The sequence below is a fragment of the Rhincodon typus genome, chromosome 29 (genome assembly GCF_021869965.1).
Source record: "Rhincodon typus isolate 14 chromosome 29, sRhiTyp1.1, whole genome shotgun sequence".
Lineage (NCBI taxonomy): Eukaryota > Metazoa > Chordata > Chondrichthyes > Orectolobiformes > Rhincodontidae > Rhincodon > Rhincodon typus.
In genome coordinates, this window is record NC_063360.1 from 19,653,439 (window position 1) to 19,675,539 (window position 22,101).

The window sequence follows — 22,101 nt, forward strand, 5'->3', positions numbered from 1 at the left end:
TGAAGCGTTTCAAAAGTGCATGATCTATGACTAAAACTCTGAGCTGGCTGAAGCCATCTACTCCAATTTCTCAGTGCAAAATAGATTTATTTTTCTGTACGCTAAGAGTAACCTCTACAATACCGTTCAGAAAACAAGAAATTCAGAGTTTTAGCACAAAAACCCACATTTCTCAATCAGCAACTCAAGGAAAACCTATGACTTATCAGTACATTATGTTTTGAAGTTTATCAAAATTCCCAGGTGGCCCAATGAACTACTTTCTTGATTTTAACTATTAGTTATTTTCTAACAGGACAGAGCATTAAAACTGTCATCAGCATTGAGGTGCCATTGGCTGTGTTCTGCTTTCTCCTGACAGCAGTATAAATCAGTGCTGCTGGCTCACGCAAGTTCTAAAAGAAAGTATGACTCTCATATGGTGGCTGATGTATAACTGCAACATAAACACATTAATGGTATCTAATGTATTACGGTATTCCATAATGCACTGTGCTGCAGTAAAGCAGTAAATGATTCAGCAATGCAGAAACTCCGGTATCTTTTGCATCTGTCTTTTGAAAATCTGATTTTTAAAAGCAGCTCAACATAGAAATTCAGAATAAACAATAACTAGAATGAGTTTAGTTAATACAGTTCAAATAAGTAATAAATCCAGACCTAAAAACAATGTAAAAAATTTGCCAAAACAGGATAAGATAAAGACCCCAAGTTCCTCTCCAAAAACGAGTGTTCAGATGCTTTCGGAACAAAAACACCAATAAAAGACAAGTTGAACATTGTATTTTAGGCTTCATGCTTGTATTACGTTGAACTTAAAAGCATCAAAAGCAAGTAAAATTAACTGCCAGGTAGAATAGAGCAGGCTTCTTTGAAGAAATAAAATGCACCACAGCTATAACAAAATTACTAATTTACAACAGCAACAGGATTAAAACAGCTCTTGATTCAAAGAGTTGCTTAATTCAGTTATTTTTAAAGCACAAAAATATTTCAAATTTCGGCAGATAATACAGTCATTTCTGCATTTCAGAACTCAAAAACAAAAAAGTGAGGCCGAGGTAACAGGATACTGCTAATAGTATTTTCTATCTACAGGTGGGGTGAGCCATCAAACCACCCAAAGCAGGTCAGTAATGCTAGACTGAACAGTTGAAGTTAGAAAACAAAAGTAAGTGACTCTCACAACATTTAAATAACTGCAGTTGTTTCTCATTGATGTCCTGAAATGTGTCCCTCAGTATAAACCATTGGACTAAAGCACATTAAAGGCAACATTGCAGGAGCTTCACACAGGATAGGCTGTTTTGCAATAACAAAAGAAAAGCTCCACACCTGACTTCTGGTTTTGGCATAAATCAAAAATTCCAGTTTAGTTCTACTGCAGGTATGAATGACAATATTCCTATGGACATATGCACTACTTGTAAAGAATCCAAGCATCAGAAAACTGTACGCATATTCCAAAAATAATTAAAGCACACAATACCTTCCTGACAACACAGTTTGAAAAAGACAAGAAAGTTCAACATTTGCTGAGGTGATACAGTAATCAAAGAGAGACACACCAAAACTGTTAACTTAAAACAATCAATTAAAATGGGTCAAAGGCTTTGACTTGAGGTGTTACTGGTGATTAGATGAGCTAAGTGTGAAACTATTAGCCTTTTTGCCAGAGCTCAGCCTGTTACTTCCTGCACCAAGAATTCCCTGGTGAGTGTCCCATATTACCCCTGAAACTTCACCCAGGGATACTTCTTGCCAGAAGGCTAAACATACAATTCATAAAACAATTCAACAAACCATTCACAAAAGCAAACTATGGTTTCTGTAGAAACTGGAGATCACAGTACTCCATCAGCTGTTAATTCTTCTCAACTACAGAAAGTACCCTGTTTGAAGCTGCTATATTGCATTCGTGATTTCCTCCTAAACTATGGTTTACAGAAGAATGTGCACCACATTAAAGCTTGCTTGCCAAATATCATTAAAATTTTAAAAGTATCCAATGTAATTAAGATAGAAGGACCAAAAAGACTTAAAAAGCTCAACCATATATTTATATGCAGTAATGTCTTTCAACTTCAAAAAAGTTTACAAGCACTTCAAAAGGCACAAAGAAAAATGTGTCAAGCCAAAAGGAGAGACTGAATGCAACAACCAAAGAGGTACAGTTTAAAGTGAACCTTATAAACAAAAAGAGAAACACGTGGGGTAGAAATTCAAACATGTTGTCATTGGCAGTCATGGGAAATGGGGACGAAGCACAAAGAAACATGCTGCTAATAGCAAGGAAAGAGAGCTCTGAATTTTGATACACAAATATTGTCACACAGTTGTATTTTCATTTTGGACGATACTACATAAATGACAACTCATTTTAAAATTGGAGGGAACCAGACACCATCAGTTAGATCACAGCAACATTTTTTAACGATTTCTTTTAAATAAACAAATTGGTTCAACAAACTAAATGCAGCACCCTTTCAAAAGGAAAGTGCTGCTGAAACACCTTCTGTCTTTTATTTTAAATAATTAGAATGTTTACAAGAACCTTGTGCAATGATTATGCCAACTTTTAAGTTGGACAGTTCAAGTTTGCTCTAATGTAAACCTTTAGATACTGTCTAAATTACACAGAAGTGCCCAATCCTCAACTGATGATAGTAAACTAATGACAGAAGATTTAGTAAACAACTCACTGCTTAGTCATATGACATTGTCATAAAACACGTTCTTCCCATTACATGGGAAGTCATTGCACAATTTAACTTATGTTGGTCATTGCTCATCCATCCATAACAGCAAGCTCAGATAATGCATGGGGCAAGATCAAAACTGGTCACTGCAGAAGGATTAAAAGATGTTCCCACTAAAATAACACAAATACACTGTACAAGAACAGTCTTCTGGCCAGTGATTCAACCTCACAGACTGTAATGACTTTCACTCATATGCTTGTTGGAATCCATGGACAAACATCCATGCAATATCATGGGATACAACGGCATATTGCTAATGCCTCATCAACCTCTATGCAGTCCACAACAAAAGGCATTCCTGTTTTCACGCTTAAGTTCAACACAAAGCTGCTTTGGGTCTTGAAAACATGCTTTTGACAGATTAAAAAACTGCAGGTGCTGCAATTCAATTTTTGAAGTATTTTCAGTTTCCAAGTTAAATGAATCCTTCTGTATAAAATTGGTGGTACAAAGTCAGGATCTTACAATTAAAATTAACCATAAACTCAAAGCATCTGTTCCAACAGTCCAGAAAGATCCAGTTGGGTGCTTATTCTGAAAGGCTTAAATCCTGCAAAACTTTTGTTTTCCTCAAGTTACATTTTCCGTGAGTTTTGCTTGAAAACCTCATGTCTTTTGTAATTGTTTTTAGAAACTTCAGCAGCATTACATTCTCTGATTCTTTAATATTTCTTATTTGATACCATACAGATTGAAGAGAACAATACATTATGAACATTTTCTGAAATTAAATAGGCACAAATAATCTCATGTTGTTAGTCAGGTATTAAAATCTTAATTCATGTCATAACCAGGTAACAAGACAAGATGCCCAACTAAGCAAATATAATCAAGAAAATTTTACTGCACAAACAAATATTCAAGCCCTACGTACTCCATGCTTGACATTTCAAAGCCTTATTTAGTGCATCCTCAATTGCTATACGACAAGAAAAGTGTACAACAGTTTTATGATCTTAAACACAAAATATATACCTTATAATAAAGTGCATTCATCGAGCACCTTTAAAGTAGCAAAAATGTCTCAAGGAGCATTAACAAACAAAAAATTTGACGAGCAGCCAGCTAAGATATTACAGCAGATGACCCAAGGACTGGTCAAAGTCGTAAGTTTTAATTAGCATCTTATAAACAGAAGGAAAAAGCAGCAAAGAGCACTGATGTTAAAAATCTACAGCCAATGACTGCATCATTTGAAAGAAAAAAGTTATCTTGCTGGAGTACTTAAAATCAGGTATAGCCCACAGGCTAGAATTAGAGGGTTTCAGTGACCTGAAAGCTGTAGAGTTGGAGGAGATTGCAGAGACTGAAGAGGTCAAGGCTGTGGAGGATTTAAAAGCAAGGATGAGAACTTTAAATGAGGCTTTATTCAAATGGAGGCGAATGTGGGTCAGCAAGCAAAGAAGTGAAGGTAGGTGAACGGAACAGTTTGGACATAGGCATGAGTTTCATTTAATGAAGTGTGGAAGATAGGAGACAGGCCAGAAATAAATCAGAATAAATCAAGTCTGAAGGTAACAAAAGCAGTGATGAGAGTTCAACAGCAGATGACAAGAGACAGGGGCGAAGTCATGCAACGTTATCAAGATGGAAAACAGTGCAACACCTCCCGAAAGCACGGGACTTTGGGTATTACTCAGACTTGTAGTTTAACCTGGTTGTCATCAAGACCACAAAACATTTAAAGTCATTACTGAAATATTCGTATTTACCAAAATATATTTCTCTAATCGACTAACATCAGTAATTATGCATTGATTTATTATGCACAGCCCATCAGAAAATAGCAATTGTCAGTTATAAAATATTGAACATACAAGGGTTTTCAGCTTTCCATGATTGGCTCTCCTATAAAAATGCCATTAAGAAAAGTAGCATTATATCAGGGAATTAGCCAGAGGAGATGCGAATCAAACACAAGGTTTTTTTTGATAATGCAAGCTACATAAAGAAAAACAAGTTACTGAAGAGTCAAGCTCTGGTGTGAAAAACTGTTGCAAACCACTATTTATTCCTCAATTTTATAGACTTAAAAAGAATATCTAAATATACCAATTCAAACCTGACACTGCCTAATGGATTGATTTTACCCTTCTTGCATTTTTTGCTTTTATTTACAAAGTGTAAAAACACAAACTATTTCCCTTCCCAGAGAATCTCAAAGCACAGCTACAATATTAAAAACAAAATAATTTAAAATTTACAAAGTGCATGTATCTTAACATAAAGAGATACTGTGCTGGGATTTAAAGACTAACTCATTGTCAAGGTTCAACAGGCTTTCAAACTTCTCTAGCTTTCCCCTTCAATGGTTTGGGTGAAATCCCAGAGGTGATGGAGGTCTTAAGACCCATACTGCATACTTCAGGATGGCTCGATGCACCTTGCTTATCAAACTCTTGCCACCTGCCACTGACTTGAGAATCTGGGACCCCAATGGCAAAACTGCCATCTGCTGAGATGCTGCCAATCAGAGGCCAGGAGCTTCACTGAGGAGCTGGTGCCTGTTGCAGGTAGGAAACCTGTTCACACGTCCCAGCATCACTGCTGGGAACTAGGCCAGGGAGGCAAGATCACAAGGTGGGGTCAACAGCAAGGGCAAGATGGTGGTTCTCAGCAGAAAACCTCTCACCTTACCAGGTTCATTGATCAGGATCTTTCTCACGCCCAAACCATCCTAAAAGGAGCCCATAAGTACTCCACATGGATGAGTTACCTGCTCCTTACAGAGCAAACCTACAGAATAGCCAGAATTGGATGTGTGGAGGGAAAGCAGTATATGGACTTTCCACCTTAGGATTAACCAGGATAGAGGTGGGTTCCCCATTGTTCACCTGTCACCCTCTGCCCTGTTTACATGTCCACCAACTCCACAATCCCCAAATCAATTTAATGCATCACAGGGATGACAGAGATTGGACGTAGCAGCCAAAAGTTAATTGAATCACATCTATTTCATTATCATTTTTTAAAAATGCAACATCAGCTTGTTTCTGACTAGATAGCAGGAGGAAATAACTTGGGAGTATTAAGGTTGGAGGATAAGAGGAGTGAGAGATCACTTATTGAACACAGACGGTGGGTTTCACTAAGTGCGTACGCTAGTTAACATACAATAACTGCTGTTGGGTTACATTTTGTTCAATATACTTTTAAAAACTTTTGTCACTTTACAAAATTCAAGGGTTTGAGATTTCTCATGGTACCCTCTTAGTTAATGAAGTGAATTGTTTTCTTCAAATTGATCTGTCACAACATAATATAACTGGAGCTGTTTGTACGACCTCAATAAAGGTTCAAGGAAATTACACTCATGCTTATAAACTATAATCACATTCCTGATTTACATGTAAAGTAAAAGATTCGATCAGTTGCAGCAGAAAAAAAATTGTGTCTGTATCTATAGGACAACTGTTTACATTTCTGTCACGCACATTATTTTTTCCTCTAAGTAACATCATACAAATGCTGCAAAACATATTGCATAAGCCATCTTTTTGGAAGGAAACTTAGTAAAGCTGTCCTACCTAAAGTGAGCAATTTTCCTTAAAAAAAAAACAAAAAATACTCTGTACCTAAATCATGACATTAATTTGCACGGTGTGGAAACAAATACTCAATTATTAACCTGTTTAAATAAAGTGTTCATGTACACATGCAGTTTGCTATTTTAAAGATGGGTTTTCAGTTTAGGTTCTAAGGATTACATGCAACAGATTGCAAGATATACACTGCCATCAACTTACATGTTTTTCATCACTGGATAGAACTCAATCAGAACACCATACGTTAAGAAATGAGACATCAATCCTACGCATACTATAAATGCATAAGGAGGTCAGTCATCTTGCATCATATTTAACAGAAACATAATAGCTTCTCAAGCAATTAAGCACACATTGACAAATAAATCTAACATGACAGTCACTAGACAAGATATCCACAGCTATACAAAAAAAAACCCGTTTCTGATAAAAACATTATGACTGCTACCTGAAATGTCAGAATTTAGGTCAAGTTAAAATCTCTGTTGGAGTTAGATTTTATCCAATTACATAGCAAAATCATCAGAAAAGATCACATAATTCCTATGATTATCTTTTTTGGTCTGACAAACCACTGCTTCTTTTTATTGCTTCCGTAAAACCCTTCAGGCTGCTTTCCAGGAATATTTCATATTCCCCACTGATTTCCCAACTGTGAATAACTAATAACTATGCAAATTATTTTCAATATAGACTATGGATTTAAAGATCTAAAACAGACTTATTCTTACTACATACAATCTCCACACAAATGTAGATCTAGAGCTTGAAAATAGAAAGCATCATAATACAACACTCATGTATGCAACACCCTACCCACAACAAAACATGAACATACTGTACCTGTGCCCCCAAACTGGTTGCTTCCTAATGTGGTTGGTCGGTTCTTTCCATTAGATGCAGGCGGGGAAAACATCTAAGAAATATAGAACAAGTGTCACTTGAATAAAAAGATTTTACTACAAGTTGTCAAATCATTGCTTCCCTCCCTCCCAGAACAATTAGTCTGAAAAATAATACTGTTTTGTTTCTTTTTATTAACAGAATATTTTGGTTATCTAAATTCATTAAAACCACAACCAAACTCGCAATCGACACACTAGTTCCACACGGTTTGTCTGCTTACTCTCACAAAGCGCAGCATTTGCTTCACGTAAAGACTGCATTTGGACTACCATCTTGCACCACAAATTCTTAGGATCAAAACAGCCAAATACTCCCAAACAAAAGATTGCCAAGTACATACATTGCTGAAGCTTTGACACTACCACTACTGGCTAGTGGCTGTTAATGAAACTCCCCAACATCCGAGTCATTGTGCACATAAAAAGAATTTTTAAAAATTAAAAATCTACAGCACCGAGACATCGACTAGCTACTCAAGTGGTTATTTACTTCGTAATTACATTAGAGATCCTGCAAAGAAAAATATCGGTCACAAATACATGATACACCGCCATAATCCTTACCGCACTGAAATCCAGCAAGTCGCTGAGTTCTTTGTCCGTCCCTATGGCTGCCATTCGCTGCTGCTGAGGATTCATTTTGACAAATTAAAACACCCCTAAAGAAAGGTTAAAAAATGGAAAGCAAGCCTTACTACCCTCGATTAGACGTAATCTTAACCACGAGAATCAAAATATACCAATCCTTTCGACTTGAACAGAAAACCGATTTGACATGGTCTTTAAAAAAAACACACCAAACAACAAGAAGTGCGAGAACAAGACCGCTTTAAAAAAAACACTTGCCAGGAGATCATATTAGCTATGGACTAGGACAGCTCGAGGCGAGATATCAATTTTTGGAGGGGGAAAAAGTTCATGGAAAATCATTAACTGCTAAAATTACCTCAGCTTCTCGCAGACTGTATTCATTTCTTAATTCAATCCCAACCATCCGAATCAAACAAAATTTTGTACATGTGCGCCCCTCGCTCAGAGTGGCTGCAACAACTTGCAAGAGATAAAAGCAGCAAATTCACTTCTTTCCAAGAGCTCTACAGACCGGAGACCGATCGCTCCCAAAACGGACCGACTGTTTGGCCCAGATTACATTTTTGCTTTCAGAAAGAAAGAAAGGAAGGAAACTTGAATTTGTACCCGCACCCCTGGTCGCGCACACACACACAACTTTCTGCTCCGCAACAATAAAAGTACACGCCGTTTGTTTACCTCTTCGCCGAGCATCCGAAAGTCAACATTCAAGGGAAGGGAAGCAAGACTCAAAAAAAACACCACTGCCGACGCCGCAAATCTCTCCGCCCTTTCACAGCAGTTAGATATCCCCCCCGCGAAACTTCAGAGCGATCGGGCCAACGGCGAACCTTCACCGATCCTGCTTACACCGTGACAAATGCATTCCCAGCAGCCGACATATTTACTCTCTTCAACACTAGCACATTGGAGAGGCGGTGAGATATCCATGCGCCAACATCCGGGGGCTCATCCAAAAAAAACTACTTCGGAATAAAGCGGATTATATAGACACATCGAAAAAAAAATTGTTTTTTTTTTAATTTCCCCTCCTCCCGCGACTCGAATCTGCGGCCACCCCCACGGTATGAAGGGACAGAAAATGGGGAAGGGGGGGGTTGGGGAGAGGGGCGGAAAGGAAGAGGATGGGTGGGTGGGCTCCAGGCGAAAGGCGCTGCGAGCTTCGCCGGGACAATCTCGCGCGTAGGTGGACAGCGGGCGGCTCGAGCCCGGCTCGCGGCCTCTCTTTGACTGACAGCTGCCAACGCCGGCGCGCGGCGTTCGGCCTATCAGCGGCCCGGCCCCGCCCCTCTGGTGGCGGCCCCGGCTGGTGGAGGAGGAGGAGGAGGAGGCGGTGGCGGAGGAGGAGGGGGGGGAAGGGTGCGGTGGAGGGGGCGTGGCCTGTCGATGGCCGCTGCCGCCCTCGGATTGGCTCGACAGGGCGGGCCGTGTCCTCTCCCCCCACAACCCCGCTCCGATTGTCTCACCCTCCCGAGCCGAGGGGGCGTGGCCTGGCAGTGGAGGGGGATGGGCAGGAGGTTTGTTGGGGAGGTGGGAGGGTAAGAGCGAGTGGAGGTTTTGCTGCTCGCAGTCGCTGACTTCCACCGAGTTTAGGGAAGTAGAGAGCGCACGCCATTGCCAGAGTGCTGGAAAAATGGGATTAGAATTAGAATTGGAATGAATGGAGGGATGTTTGATGACCGGTACGGTCACGAGGGTTCTGTTTTAGTGCTTATGAAAGCTCCTACTAAGAGTGGGGGCAAAGAGGCTGGGGAGGAGTGCAGTAACACCGACCCTTATTAACACTAAAAGGACAAAAAATTACAACCTTCACTACAAATGAATTGAGAGGACGTAATGCCTCGCCTCTGACCCGAAGTGCGTAGGGGATTTCTAAATCTAGGTGTGCTGCAAATTGGGGGGAGGAGGTGGAATAGAGCGACTCGATTTGAACTAAAACTGAGCAGATATTTCACGGGAAAAGCTCGATGGAACAGCACTTTGGAATGGCAGTGATGTCATCTTTTTACTGGAGGGCTTCCAGATCTCCTCAAATGTCCTGCTACTGAGAAATCCGACAGAAAGCCAGAGACTGAGCCAAATCCAAATTGTGAATCAAGTATCTCCCCACCCCCGTTCAAATCTTTAATACCTCCAAAATACCGAGCGAAACGTTGAGATTTTGCAGCCCAAGAGGACAGCTCTGTTTGCCAAAAGCAAGATTATTTGTTCGTGTAAATACTTTTTGTTCTGCCTTTTCAGTGGGCGAAACTTCCTTGGTCTGTGATACAGCCTGTGCACAACGTATGGTTTTTATTCTGCGTAGATTATCAAGATTATGTATGTTTACAGAAGCAAGTATAAATGAGCAAGTTTTTATAGAGGATTGTCAGGGATTAAACGCATTATAGTGACATGACTGAATTACGCTTTCAAATCTAACTCAGACGTCAGAGATTTAAAAAAAAGTCTGTCCAGGCTGTGAAACCGGGTTGATAAACTAAATGCACAACAGCCAAAAATGTGGCCGTCCCATCTCGTGCACCTTAGAAGAAAACACCTTAAGAGAATTAATAGAAAGTATTTTTAAAAGGACATGGAGAAATAATTTGGGGAAGTGCTTATTGGGATGGCTTTCAAAGTTCAGAGAGATGATGCGAGGCAGCTTGTTTTGAGGGTCCGTGAAATGTAGAGCCAACTTATCTGATTGCTAGTAATGGTAATGGACGAATCAACAAAATACCTAAGAAGATTTGAGCATCCAGAGAGTGCAGGAATAATATTAGACTGAGGAAGTGTTGGGTGGATAAGGCTGTGAAGGGTTTTCAAGATGATCTAAAGTGCATTGAAGTCCACAAAAATGGCTGTGCCAGTCTGACGCATTTGGGAGCACTTACTTGCCTTGATCTGTTCTAAATATGTAGAGTTTTACACTCTACTCCCAAGATGAAAATTTTACTGCCACTAAGATCTCAGTGCTAACACTGATTTGAGTGCTACATTATTGCATTTAAATGTTAAGGATCATCTGAAACTATTAAAAAAGAAAGGTAATTTTCTCACTATTTTGATCACTTCTTCCTAAAAAAAGTGGTGATTGTACATCTTGTGTGGAGGTTTGCTGTGCATCAACTTGTAATCATGAAACGGCAGTGTGGTTCGAAGTAACTCTGACATTCTTGAGATGGGTACGCTCAATGCCTAGAAATGGGTGTCTAAAAGGGAGGGTCTTACCTTATATTAACATAGGCATCCCTGTATTAGCAAGAACAAATTCACCCACAAAAATATACTTTACCAAAAAAGTAAATTCATTAGTATATTGGGACACCGCGGCAGATTTGAAAACACTCATACTGAAACCAAGTATCTACTCTATACTCTATATTGTTCTGTGCAATAGATATGTTCACAACGTCTGATGTTTCATGAATGGAAAGTATTAAGGTACAGCTATTAAATATTGGGCGTATGCTTTACAAATACAACATGGTATCAAAAACTAAAATAGTGACATCTAAAGAGAAGAAATTCAAACTGATTTTGTGTGTCAGGTTGCATCTCACCTCATTCCTCATGATATAGTGAGATAGTTCACCTTAGTCAGTCTGAGAATAACCAAAGTTTAACTATTAATAGTTCATTGAGTATCCTGATATCAAACACTTTGATTCCATCTCTCAGTCTGATGTCCAAATAGTCTAGTGATATAATTGGTGAAATTAAATAGGAATTTACCATAATTCTATCCTTGCCAACTGGGAATTGCACCTTTCAAAGATGGATGGTGCCATGATTAACTGTGCAATCAGTGTATCACAAAAAATATTGCTACTGATCAGAATAATATGAAAACAAAGTATATAACGATGAAAGAAAGTTGCAGTACAAAAAATTTCAATTTATTCAGTTTGCCCTATTGATTGGCTCTGAATATGCCATTCTAATGTTTGCTTTCCAAAGGGTGTAATATTCCATTGGTAAGTAGTTATCTAATTCCTATTTAAAATTCTATAGCAGCTCTGTATCTATTTTTGGCATATTTTCTAGATTCTAACCAGCCTCCAAACAGATTTGTTCCAGATTATTCTTTAAGTTATTTTGGGCTATCTGTTAACCTTCTCAGCTCTGGTAAAGATATTCTAAACTTTGCAAAATTGACTTCATAACTACAATCTTTAATTTATAGTGAATAGCAAATGTACGTTGCACTTTTTCCAAGCATAAAGCTGTTTGTTATTTTGACTCCAATCTAACTAAGCTATATCACCACGACTGATAGGGTTTTGACACTGACATCACTGTTGCTTATGTATGGTGCTGTATTTATGATATTTTTGAAATCATAGAAAAAAAACTGAATCTAAGCTGGAGCTTAACTATGCTCCATTATGTGTCTTTGTTCTTTAGGTTCTATTGGAAAGATTGCAAATACACCTGTGATGTTTTCGCCACAAACCTACAGGCTCTAGAAAACTAGTGTCTTGCAACTAGTAACGGTTGTAAAATTGGTGCAGCTTGTTGCTATTAGCATGCAATAAAATATATTTTCAAAAAACGTTGCTGAATTTAATTTGGGTTTAGTTTATACTTCAATCCATTCAAATGAAATCCCCTACCTCAGACCCATTTGGTCCAACTTTGTGGCTTTTTATGAGATTGTGGAATGAGAATACACTTTATGCTGTACCCATCAATCCTGAACTAGTATGTCATGCAATTCTCTGGAATAGGAAATTTAAGGTATTTTGAGATTTCATCCAGTATGTGTACTCGTACACCAAGATCTATGTAAGGATAAATGGTAAACTGACTGAATCCATCCCTTAAGAAGGAGAAAAAGTGTCCACCACCGCCCAATTCATCACTTATGCATTGAATAAACATTCAGGGCATAATATGGAAGTTTTCCTGCTGAAATATGAGCTTGTTATTCCCAGATCATATTTGTTCATGGTGGGGTAATTTGGTACTCTCTACACATTATCTTAAACAAAGGCAAGCTGATAGAAGTGGAAGATTGGTGTTCCCAAGTGCACATTTTAAGATGGGTTGTTGAGGGTATTGCTTGAAAAATATAAGGATTCTATCTAAAATTTTGATTCATTTTTGTATCTAGATCTTGTGACTGCCATTAGCAGGGAAATGCTCAGCATGTTTAGTTTTTTTCTTTTCAATGATGAAAGGGTTATTGCGGATTAATCTTATTGTATATAAGACAAGTTTTAACACTGTCTGTAATGGTTTGGACCTCATAGGCACAAAATTTAACGGCCTTTTCTTGTCCACATGCAGAATCCAGTGGGGAAGTAAATATTATTGGGAAAGAAAATCTCATTTGCAAGATGTTTATAACTACAACTAAGCCTAGAACACCATGCCTTTGCAAATGAAAATAATCAAATGAGATTTGATCAAGCTTGAATATCAAACAAGTTTTTTTTAATCTAACTTCTCCTTTCCCATCCGTGAAGGCATGAATCCATCTCAACTTTGTCCTTTCGTTCTTGATGAGCATGAGTTGTACTGAAGGGTCTATTTCTGTGCTGTCTGACTCTATGACTATGACTATAATGCATTTTTGAAGGATGAGGCACAAAAGGCATGGTATACATTTGACTAAAGCCAAACTTGCTTTAATACCAATTAATGCCATTGAAATGAGCTTTGACCGTTTATTACATTAGTCAAATTGCAATATATATCAAATTATCTTTGAAATCATTAGCTTACTGAAGAGTAGTGCTGGTTTGTATCTTTCCAAAATACTGCACCATAGACATATTGGGAAGCATCGCTGTGCTCAACAACAAATGTTATCTTAATCACAAGCAATTGAATGATTGAGCTTCACAAATATCCTCATCCTCAATGGTGGGGACCCCTGTTTACGAGCGCTACAGGCAGATCACAGCTAGCAAAGGATGTACAGATGAAAAAGACTTAGAGGCATACAGGTTACATTATTTGAGGCTAGAGTCCATTCAACAGTCTGATAACATCTGGAAAGAAGCTTTTCCTGAACCTGCTTGTATGTGAGTTCAGGCTTCTGTATCTTCTGCCTGACGGAAGAGGTTGTAGGAGGTCGTTACCAGAGTGAGATGGGTCTTTGATGACGTTGGCCACCTTTCAGCGGCAGCGAGGCATGTAAATAGAATCCATGGATGGAAGGTTGGCTTCTGTGATGGTCTGGACTATGCACACCACCTTCTATATTTCTTATGGTCCTAGGCAGAGCAGTTGCCACACCAGGCCATTATGCATCTGGACAGTATGCTTCAATAATGCATCTGTAGATGCACCTTACTTTATTCTTTCTTCGCTTTCCTGTTCTTCCATAAAAATTAACTTGAACAACTATTTGAGGGCTACAGTCAACACATTCAACAACGACAAGCTACAGCTACAATGTTGATCAGACATGCAATGGGGAAGTCCCAAGATACTTGTGAATGTGATATTCCTTTTCCAATGAAACACATTTTCCCTCAGAAGCTTTTCTTTTTTCATTTCCCTCCTACAATGTGAACTATACAGGGGTATTCCTGGCTTGCAGTGTTTGACCTTGTGCATAACTCGGTTTTAAATATGGCACCAGCAGCAGGTAATACTGAGTAGAAGATCCAACTCAACATCCTCCAGATGACCCCGGCATCACAGATGCCAGTCTTCTGCCAATTCAATTTATTAATATGGTATCTCAAGAAATGATGAAGGCACTGGGTACTGTAAAGGTTCCTAACAACATTCTAACAATGTCATAAAGTCTAGTACTGTAGAAATTCCTGCAATCCAAGCCAAGCTGTTCCAGTACAGCTATATCACTGTCATCTATCCAACAATGTAGAAAATTGCCCATGTATATCCTATACACAAGAAACAGGACAAATCCAGCCTAGCCATCGACCATCCCATCTGGTCTTGGTTATCAGTAATGTGATGGAAGGTGTCATCAACAGTGCTGTCAAGCAGCACTTTCTTGGTGATAACCTTAGTTCAAATATGGACAAAAGAGCTGATCTCCAGAGAGGAGGTGAGAGTGACTTCTTTTGACATTAAGGCTGCATTTGACTAATTATGGCATCAAGGAGCTAAGCAAAAGTAGAATCACTGGGAATCAGGGACCAGCTGTCTGTTGGTTGGAATAATACCCTGCACAAACAAAAATGGTTGTGATTGTTTGAGGCCAGTTCTCTCAGCTTTGGGACATTTTTGCAGAAATTCTTCAAAGTGTCATGTGCCAAACCATATTTAACATTTTCATTAGTGACCTTCCCTCCACCATAAGGTCAGAAGAGGGGATGTTTGCACAATATTCAGCATGTTTCATGACTTCGCAGAGACTGAATTAGTATGTGTTCAAATGCAGCAAGATTCGGATGGTATCCAGGTTTGGCTGACAAGTGGAAATTAACATTTGAGCCACACACTTGTTGTGCAATGACCATCTCCAAAAAGAGAGAATCTAGTCATCACCTTTTCACATTAAAAGGCATTAACACTGCTAAAAGCCCCATGATCAACATTCTGGGGGCTTTACCATTGACTAGCTGCATAAATAAAAGCAAAATACTGTGAAAGCTGGAAATCTAAAACAAAAATATAAAGTGCTGAAGAAACTCAACAGATCTGGAAGAACCATAGAGCGAGGATCAGAGTTAATGTCTGATATGACGCTTCTTCAGAAATAAAGAGTTCCAAACCCATGACTACTGCCATCTAAATGAACAAAGGTAACAGATACATAAGAACACGGCCATGTGCAAGTTCCCCTCTTAGGCATACAACATCCTGACTGAGAAATATATCATCATTTCTTCAAGCGTTCGTGGGTTTAAATCCTGGGATACACTTCCTAATCTACACCAAATGGATTGTTGTGGTTCAAGAAGGCAGTTCACCACCAACTTCTCAAGGTCAGCTAGGGATGGGCAATATATGCTGGCTCAACCAGCAATGCCTGCATTCCTGAATGAAATTTTTTAAAAATCGAGGAAGTAATTGGAAGAAAGAAAGAGTAAGATTCAGTCCTCGTCCTAATGTAGAGAGTGACCATTAGAAGACAAGTCACCTGAATACTCATTTTCACCTCATCGAGGCCAACAGAAATGTGATAAATATACGTCCATTAGTTGTTTTAGATAATATATGATGTATGAGAAAGGTGACAAACAAAAAACTGGAATAAAAAGTAAAGTTAAGCTAAATTATTTCTGTAGCTGATAAGTACAAGTTTGGTTGATACCTGATTCAATTGTACACGTCTTATTGCAGATAGCTCTAATAAGGACAAGTTTGAAGAGTGGGAATAGACTTGTAGTGTTATCTATTGAATTATAATCTTTTTCTATGTCAGTGATTATTGAGAACCTTAAAGTGCCTGTTAAACTGTCTTCAAAGTAAATTTATCTTTTAATTTAATTGTATCAATTATTTAATTGCTCTTTGATTCTGCTGTGGGTAATGGGAAGAGAAAGAGTAATCCTTGAGATACTTGTACCACTGGTGACAAGCCAAAGGCAATGTTATGGATTTAGATACAGAATTTTAAATAGGGGATTCTTCGCATATGAATCATGTAAGATTCATGGAGCACTTGAAGATGTTTGTGCTTGACTGGTAAATCGCCCTCATGTTGCAATGGCACAAAAGCTATTAGGAAGGCAATGGATACAGTGACTAAGACAGACACTATGGAATGAAAAAGCATAATATCAGTTGGTAATGAACTTTTGTAAGAGTATCCAAAAACATTGATGCTGGCATTTTAGACAAACACAGCCAATATACTGAACTGACATGCATTGAGGTTCTTTTTAGTCTGATTTAGATTAGGTAAAGTTGGGTGTTGTACAGCCTAATTACCTAAAAGATATAGCCCATCTATGAACAGTCTTGGAAAAAGTAATACCACCTTCTTCACTAATTAGATGTGAATATCCTGATTACAATAAATAAAACTAACAGATAATTGCAAGTAAGCTTCACATAATCGGGATTGGGCTCAAGGCTATAATTCAATCTTGGTGCACTGTGACATTCATAACCCACTTGAGCTTTATTCTTGCAGTCTTAAACACCATCTAAATCAGTTAATTAAATTGCAGTCTTTTAACACAGTGTTGTCCAATAGGTTAACCACTAGCCACATGTGGCTAATTGAGAATCCAGATGTGGCAAATTGAAACTCTGATTAGGAATTAAAAGATGAGTAATAGACATCATTGGGATTACAATCTCAATATTTGTTCAAATGCTGTTGTATCTGTATTTTAACCTAAAACAACATGACGAAAATTTGAAACAAAAACAGGAATTGCTGGTGAAATGATGCAGGCCAGGAGCATCTGTAGGGAAAAAGCAGAGTTAATGTTTCAAGTCTGGTGACTCTTCATCAGAAGTTCATTGTATCATTGAGAATGTTTTATTTCCTTGGTCACAGAATAATGGCAGATAATTAAGTTAATAACCACATGCTAGGTACAGTTGTTTGTACTGAGTGAATGTAAACTGTTTTCTACTGAATTAGGGATATGACTATACCATTGTGGCTATTTGACAAATTTCATTGGACAATGCTGTTTAAATACATTGCTAATTGTCTGTTATCCAGTATAGAAATGAATTTGATGTAAGGCAAAAGTATAATTTACAGTAACAAAAGACAGAAGTTGTCAGAGAAACTGCTGAGCTTCTTCTGCAATTTTGGTTTTTGTTTCTGATTTTCAACTTCAGTTGTTATATAATGTACAGTATTTTGATATGACTGGGAACAATTTCTCTTATGAATGTTATCCTTCAACACTGTGTTGATTATGGATCAACCATGGCATCTATGTCACGTGCTCGATATTTGTAGTCAACTGGGATCAGAGTTAATTCTGAAGATTAATTATTTTGGAAGAAAGGTACCTTCAGCATCACTAATGCAGATTACCGGCCCCTTTACCCAGTGAATGACGAATACGCAACACTGTCGAAACCACCATATAAATTCCGCTGTTGTATGTTATTGCAAAGGAAGTCTGAGAAAAATTATGGTTGGAACATATTTTTAAGAGGATCAAAATACAGACATGTACAAATTCATTAATTCAGTTGTCTGTTAGCAGTAGCTTTTCACAATTGCATTGCTCTTATGTTTCATGAGCTTAGCCATGAGAAGCTAATGTAAACTTTAATTTAAGTTACATGGTGTAGTACTGCATATGCTACTAACTAAAATTCAGAATGCCACAATCAATACAGAGGAAATGAGAGCCCAATATATGAAGTAAATGAGATCTGGCACATACATTACATCTGCCAACACAATGAGACTTGGCTCACTCTGCTAAGCAGGTCTAGGGTAGTTTCAATGCATATCAAGACAGGCATTAGACTCTACAATATTATGTTGACTTCTGTTGTATGATTGGAGCTGTGCAAGACAATTCTAAGACTAAATCTTAGTGAAAATAATATAGTTACAGCAGAGGAAGATTTGGCATGCTTTTTAAAACAATTTCCACATAGAATTCATGGTTTTGAGCCAAATAGTTCATGTTTTTTGAGCCAAATTTACATCACTACAGGCAGAAATTTGGCACAAAAATGATAGCACAACAAAGGTATTAATTGCTAATCAACATAACCTCAGCAGATAGAGTGAGCAGGATTATGAAGAATTTACTGGTGCTGTGGTGCCTTTCACATTATAATAACCATTGTGTTCCAGATCAAAGTGTTCCTTTAGCTGGCTGTTAAAAAATATTATTATATTTTTTTCTCTCAACATTAGAGGGAAGAAGAACATCAATTTTTGATATTCTTTTGTTGAGTACAGGTTAAGCTCATAAACAATCAACAGAACACTTACTAGCTAGACAAATGGAATATACGTAGTTAGCCAAATATTGATATTAGTGAATATAATATATATATATTTTTTATTTCCAGAACTGTCGCTCTGTATTAGCCTATGTAAGAATGCTTGTAACTAGCCTTTATAAAACTCTATGTAGCAATTTTAAACATTGAAAGATTAATTCTTTGCTCTGTTCCAATTAGAAAAATATTCATACTCTCCCAAAGAGCCTTATAATTGGAGTGCAACACATTCAATAACGTTTTCTTTAAGCAATTTGCAGGGAACATACTTATCTTTCAGTTGTCTAATTTTTACCATATTATTTTAGAGTATTCTTGTGTGCCTGTGTAAGCATATATATTTTGGCAAAAGAGCAAAGAAACAAAACAACAATTAAATGAGAAAATGAAAACTAGGTTGCCAGTTATGATGAATTCAGTGGGAAAATACCTAGCAGCCATTTTTAGTTGGGGGACAAAATCTGTTGATACTCAGATACCATGGAAGGGACTGACATACTACCTAGAAAGAGAAATACAAAACTGGAACTCTCGAATATAGTCAAAAGATTGCCATAGAATCATTGTCTGGAATTTTCCCAGCCCCCAGATCAAGTGGCATTGTCAATCAGTTAGGTAAATATTGTGAGATCGGCCGAAATTAGATTACTGACGTTAAGAGAAAAAGAAGTCCAATTCTCCAACCAATTTTTGAAAGATGAGAATCTCACAAGTGAGTGGCAACAGGCCTATTTGCATTCATTTGCATGTATTGGCAATCTATAATTAATCAATCACCCTTCATAGATGTGCAGTTTCATTTTCTTCTAACCACCATATAGAAAGTATATGGCAACAATTCTTGACATGAAATACTGAGCAGTTAGCTAGCAACTCCAGCTCACCACTTAGTCTGCCAGGTTTCCATCCGGACCCCGGGATAAAATCCTTCAGAACCTGGGAACTTGTCAACTTTCAGTTCCAACAGCTTATTCAGTACTATTTCCTTCATAATTGTAATTTTCTTGAGTCATTCTCTCCCTTTCAATTCCTGATTTACAGGTATTGCCGGAATGTAATTTCTATCCTTTATAGTGAAGACCAACTCAAAACATTGATTCAATTTGTCTGCCATCTCCTCATCCTCCATACTAATTTCCCACACTCATATTTAGAGGACCAACACTTATTTTGTTACCTATTTTAGAGTAGAGTTACACAGAATGGAAGCAGACCCTTTGGTCCAACCAGTCCAGATTGACCATGCTCCCAAACTAAACTAGTTACATCTGCCTGCGCTTAGCCTATATCCCTCTAAACCTTTCCTATTCATGAGCTCATCCAAATATCTTTTAAACATTGTAACTGTGCCTGCATCCATCACTTTTTCCTCACAATTCATTCCACACACAAATCACACTGTGTAAAAACATTGCCCCTCATGGTACTTTTTAAATCTTTCTCCTCTTACCTTAAAAATATGCTCCCTAGTTTTGAACTTCCCCACACTAGGGAAAAGACCCTTGTCATTCACTTTACCTATGTCCTTCATGATTTTATAAACCTCAATAAGATCACCCCTCAACCTCCTATGCTCCAGTGTAAAAAGTCCAGCCTTTCCAGTCTATTTTTATACCTCAAACCCTCCTTTCTCAGCAACATCCTGGTAAATCTTTTCTGAACCTTCTCCAATTTAATAACATTCTTCCTAAAACAGGGCAACCAGAACTGTACACAGTCCTCCATAAGAGGCCTCAACAACATCCTATACAACCTCAACATGACATCCCAACTCCTGTACTCAAAGGTCTGAGCAATGAAAGCAAATGCTTTCTTAACCACCCTGTTTACCTGTTTCACAAATTTCAATGAATAATGTACCTAGGTCTCTGTTCTATAACACTACTCAGGATCCTACCATTAATTGTATAAATCCTGTGCTTATTTATATGACCAAAATGCAAAACCTAACATTTATCCAAATTAAACTCATCTGCCACTCCTCAACCCATTGACCCAATAGATTAAGTTCTCATTGTAAACTTGGATAACCTTCTACACTATCCTCTCTACCACTGATTTTGGTGTCATCTGCAAACTTACAAACCATGCCTCTTTATTTTTTTAAATAACTGAAGAAATGTTACCGATCTGTCTTTATATTTTTGGTCAACTTTCTCTCATACTCTAAACGTTCCCTTTTTGTTAATCTTTTAGTAATTCTTTGCTAATTTTTATATTTTGTCCAATCTTTTGATCTGTACTTATCTTTCTCCAATTATATGTGTTTTGTTTGAGTTTGGTACAATCACTGACTCTTTTAGTTAACCACAGATGGTGAGTCCATCCCTTAGAACTTTTCTTATTTGTTGGAATGTATCTATTTTGCACTTTCTGGAAAATCCTGTTAAATGTTTGCCACTGCATCTCTATTGATGTATCCCTTAACCTAAACTACCAATTCATTTTCACTAGTTCTGTTTCCATGCTCTTAAATTGTCCTTGTTTAAATGCAAAATAGCAATCTTGAAGACATACTAGACTATTAGTGTGGACCTCTGGGATTACTAGTACTAGACTATGCCCCCAAGTTCTAGAATCCCCAACCAATGGAAATACTTTATATTTAGCTACCCTGTTCTGTTAAAATCTTGAAGACTTCGATCAGATAATGCCTTAACCTTCTAAATTCTAGAGACAACAGATGTAATTTGTATAACCTCTCCTCATAACTTAACCCCTGAAGTCCAGGTATTATTCTTGTATTCGTTCCAAGGCCAATACATCCTTCCTAAAGTGTTGTGTCCAGATCTGCTCACAGTGCTCCAAGTGGGGTCTAACCAGGGTTTTGTGTAGTTGCAGCATAACCTCTGTGTCCTTATGCTCCAGCCCTCTAGATATGAAGGCCAGGATTCCATTAGCCTTCTTGGTTTTTTTTTCACCTTTTCAATGGAATGCTTCAAGAGATCTTTGGGAAGTGTTGAACACCGTTTTCCATAATAGTTGTGATCGTTTGTATGACAGGAAAAAATTGTATTACTCTATTAACTGAAAAATAGTTTACAAATACTAAGAATGTGTTTTTTGTCATAATGTACATTCAAACCTCAACTATTGGTATGAGATTAGTAGCAGCAGCTTTAATACATAGCACTTTGTTTAAAATGCCTGATTCCAATAGGAATTCTCCCTCCCAAGGAAAAATCTTTTTGTCCATGCATACATAAAGATTTGAGTAGAATATTGTTCATACACAACAGGTTAGTAACGTTTTAAAATTTTGTTTTGGAGTGTGGGATCAGAAGACATTGATTCAAGTTTCCTACAAGCTGGAAATAATTTTTTGTGTGGAATTGTTTCCCAGGAAAATTAGTTACTGCTAATATAGAAAAGATGTAATTATCAAGCAAGGTGTTGGATTGAAGATGAGTAAATCTTGACATGAGTGATTAAATTAGTATGTGGATCATT

The 22,101-nt window shown here is 37.8% G+C and overlaps 1 protein-coding gene across 1 annotated transcript in view; it reads right to left on the reverse strand.

The window, feature by feature from the left end:
• The window catches only part of LOC125486425 (transcription factor E2-alpha-like), a 64,566-nt gene extending 55,502 nt beyond the window's left edge, over positions 1–9,064 (reverse strand). Inside the window, exons 1-3 of the mRNA XM_048613865.1 lie at positions 8,482–9,064; positions 7,777–7,871; positions 7,151–7,223 (exon numbers count right to left, since the gene is read on the reverse strand). Coding sequence (XP_048469822.1) covers positions 7,151–7,223; positions 7,777–7,851 — 148 coding nt within the window. The 5' untranslated portion in view covers positions 7,852–7,871; positions 8,482–9,064. The remainder of the gene's footprint in view (positions 1–7,150; positions 7,224–7,776; positions 7,872–8,481) is intronic.
• Positions 9,065–22,101: the final 13,037 nt, after the last annotated feature.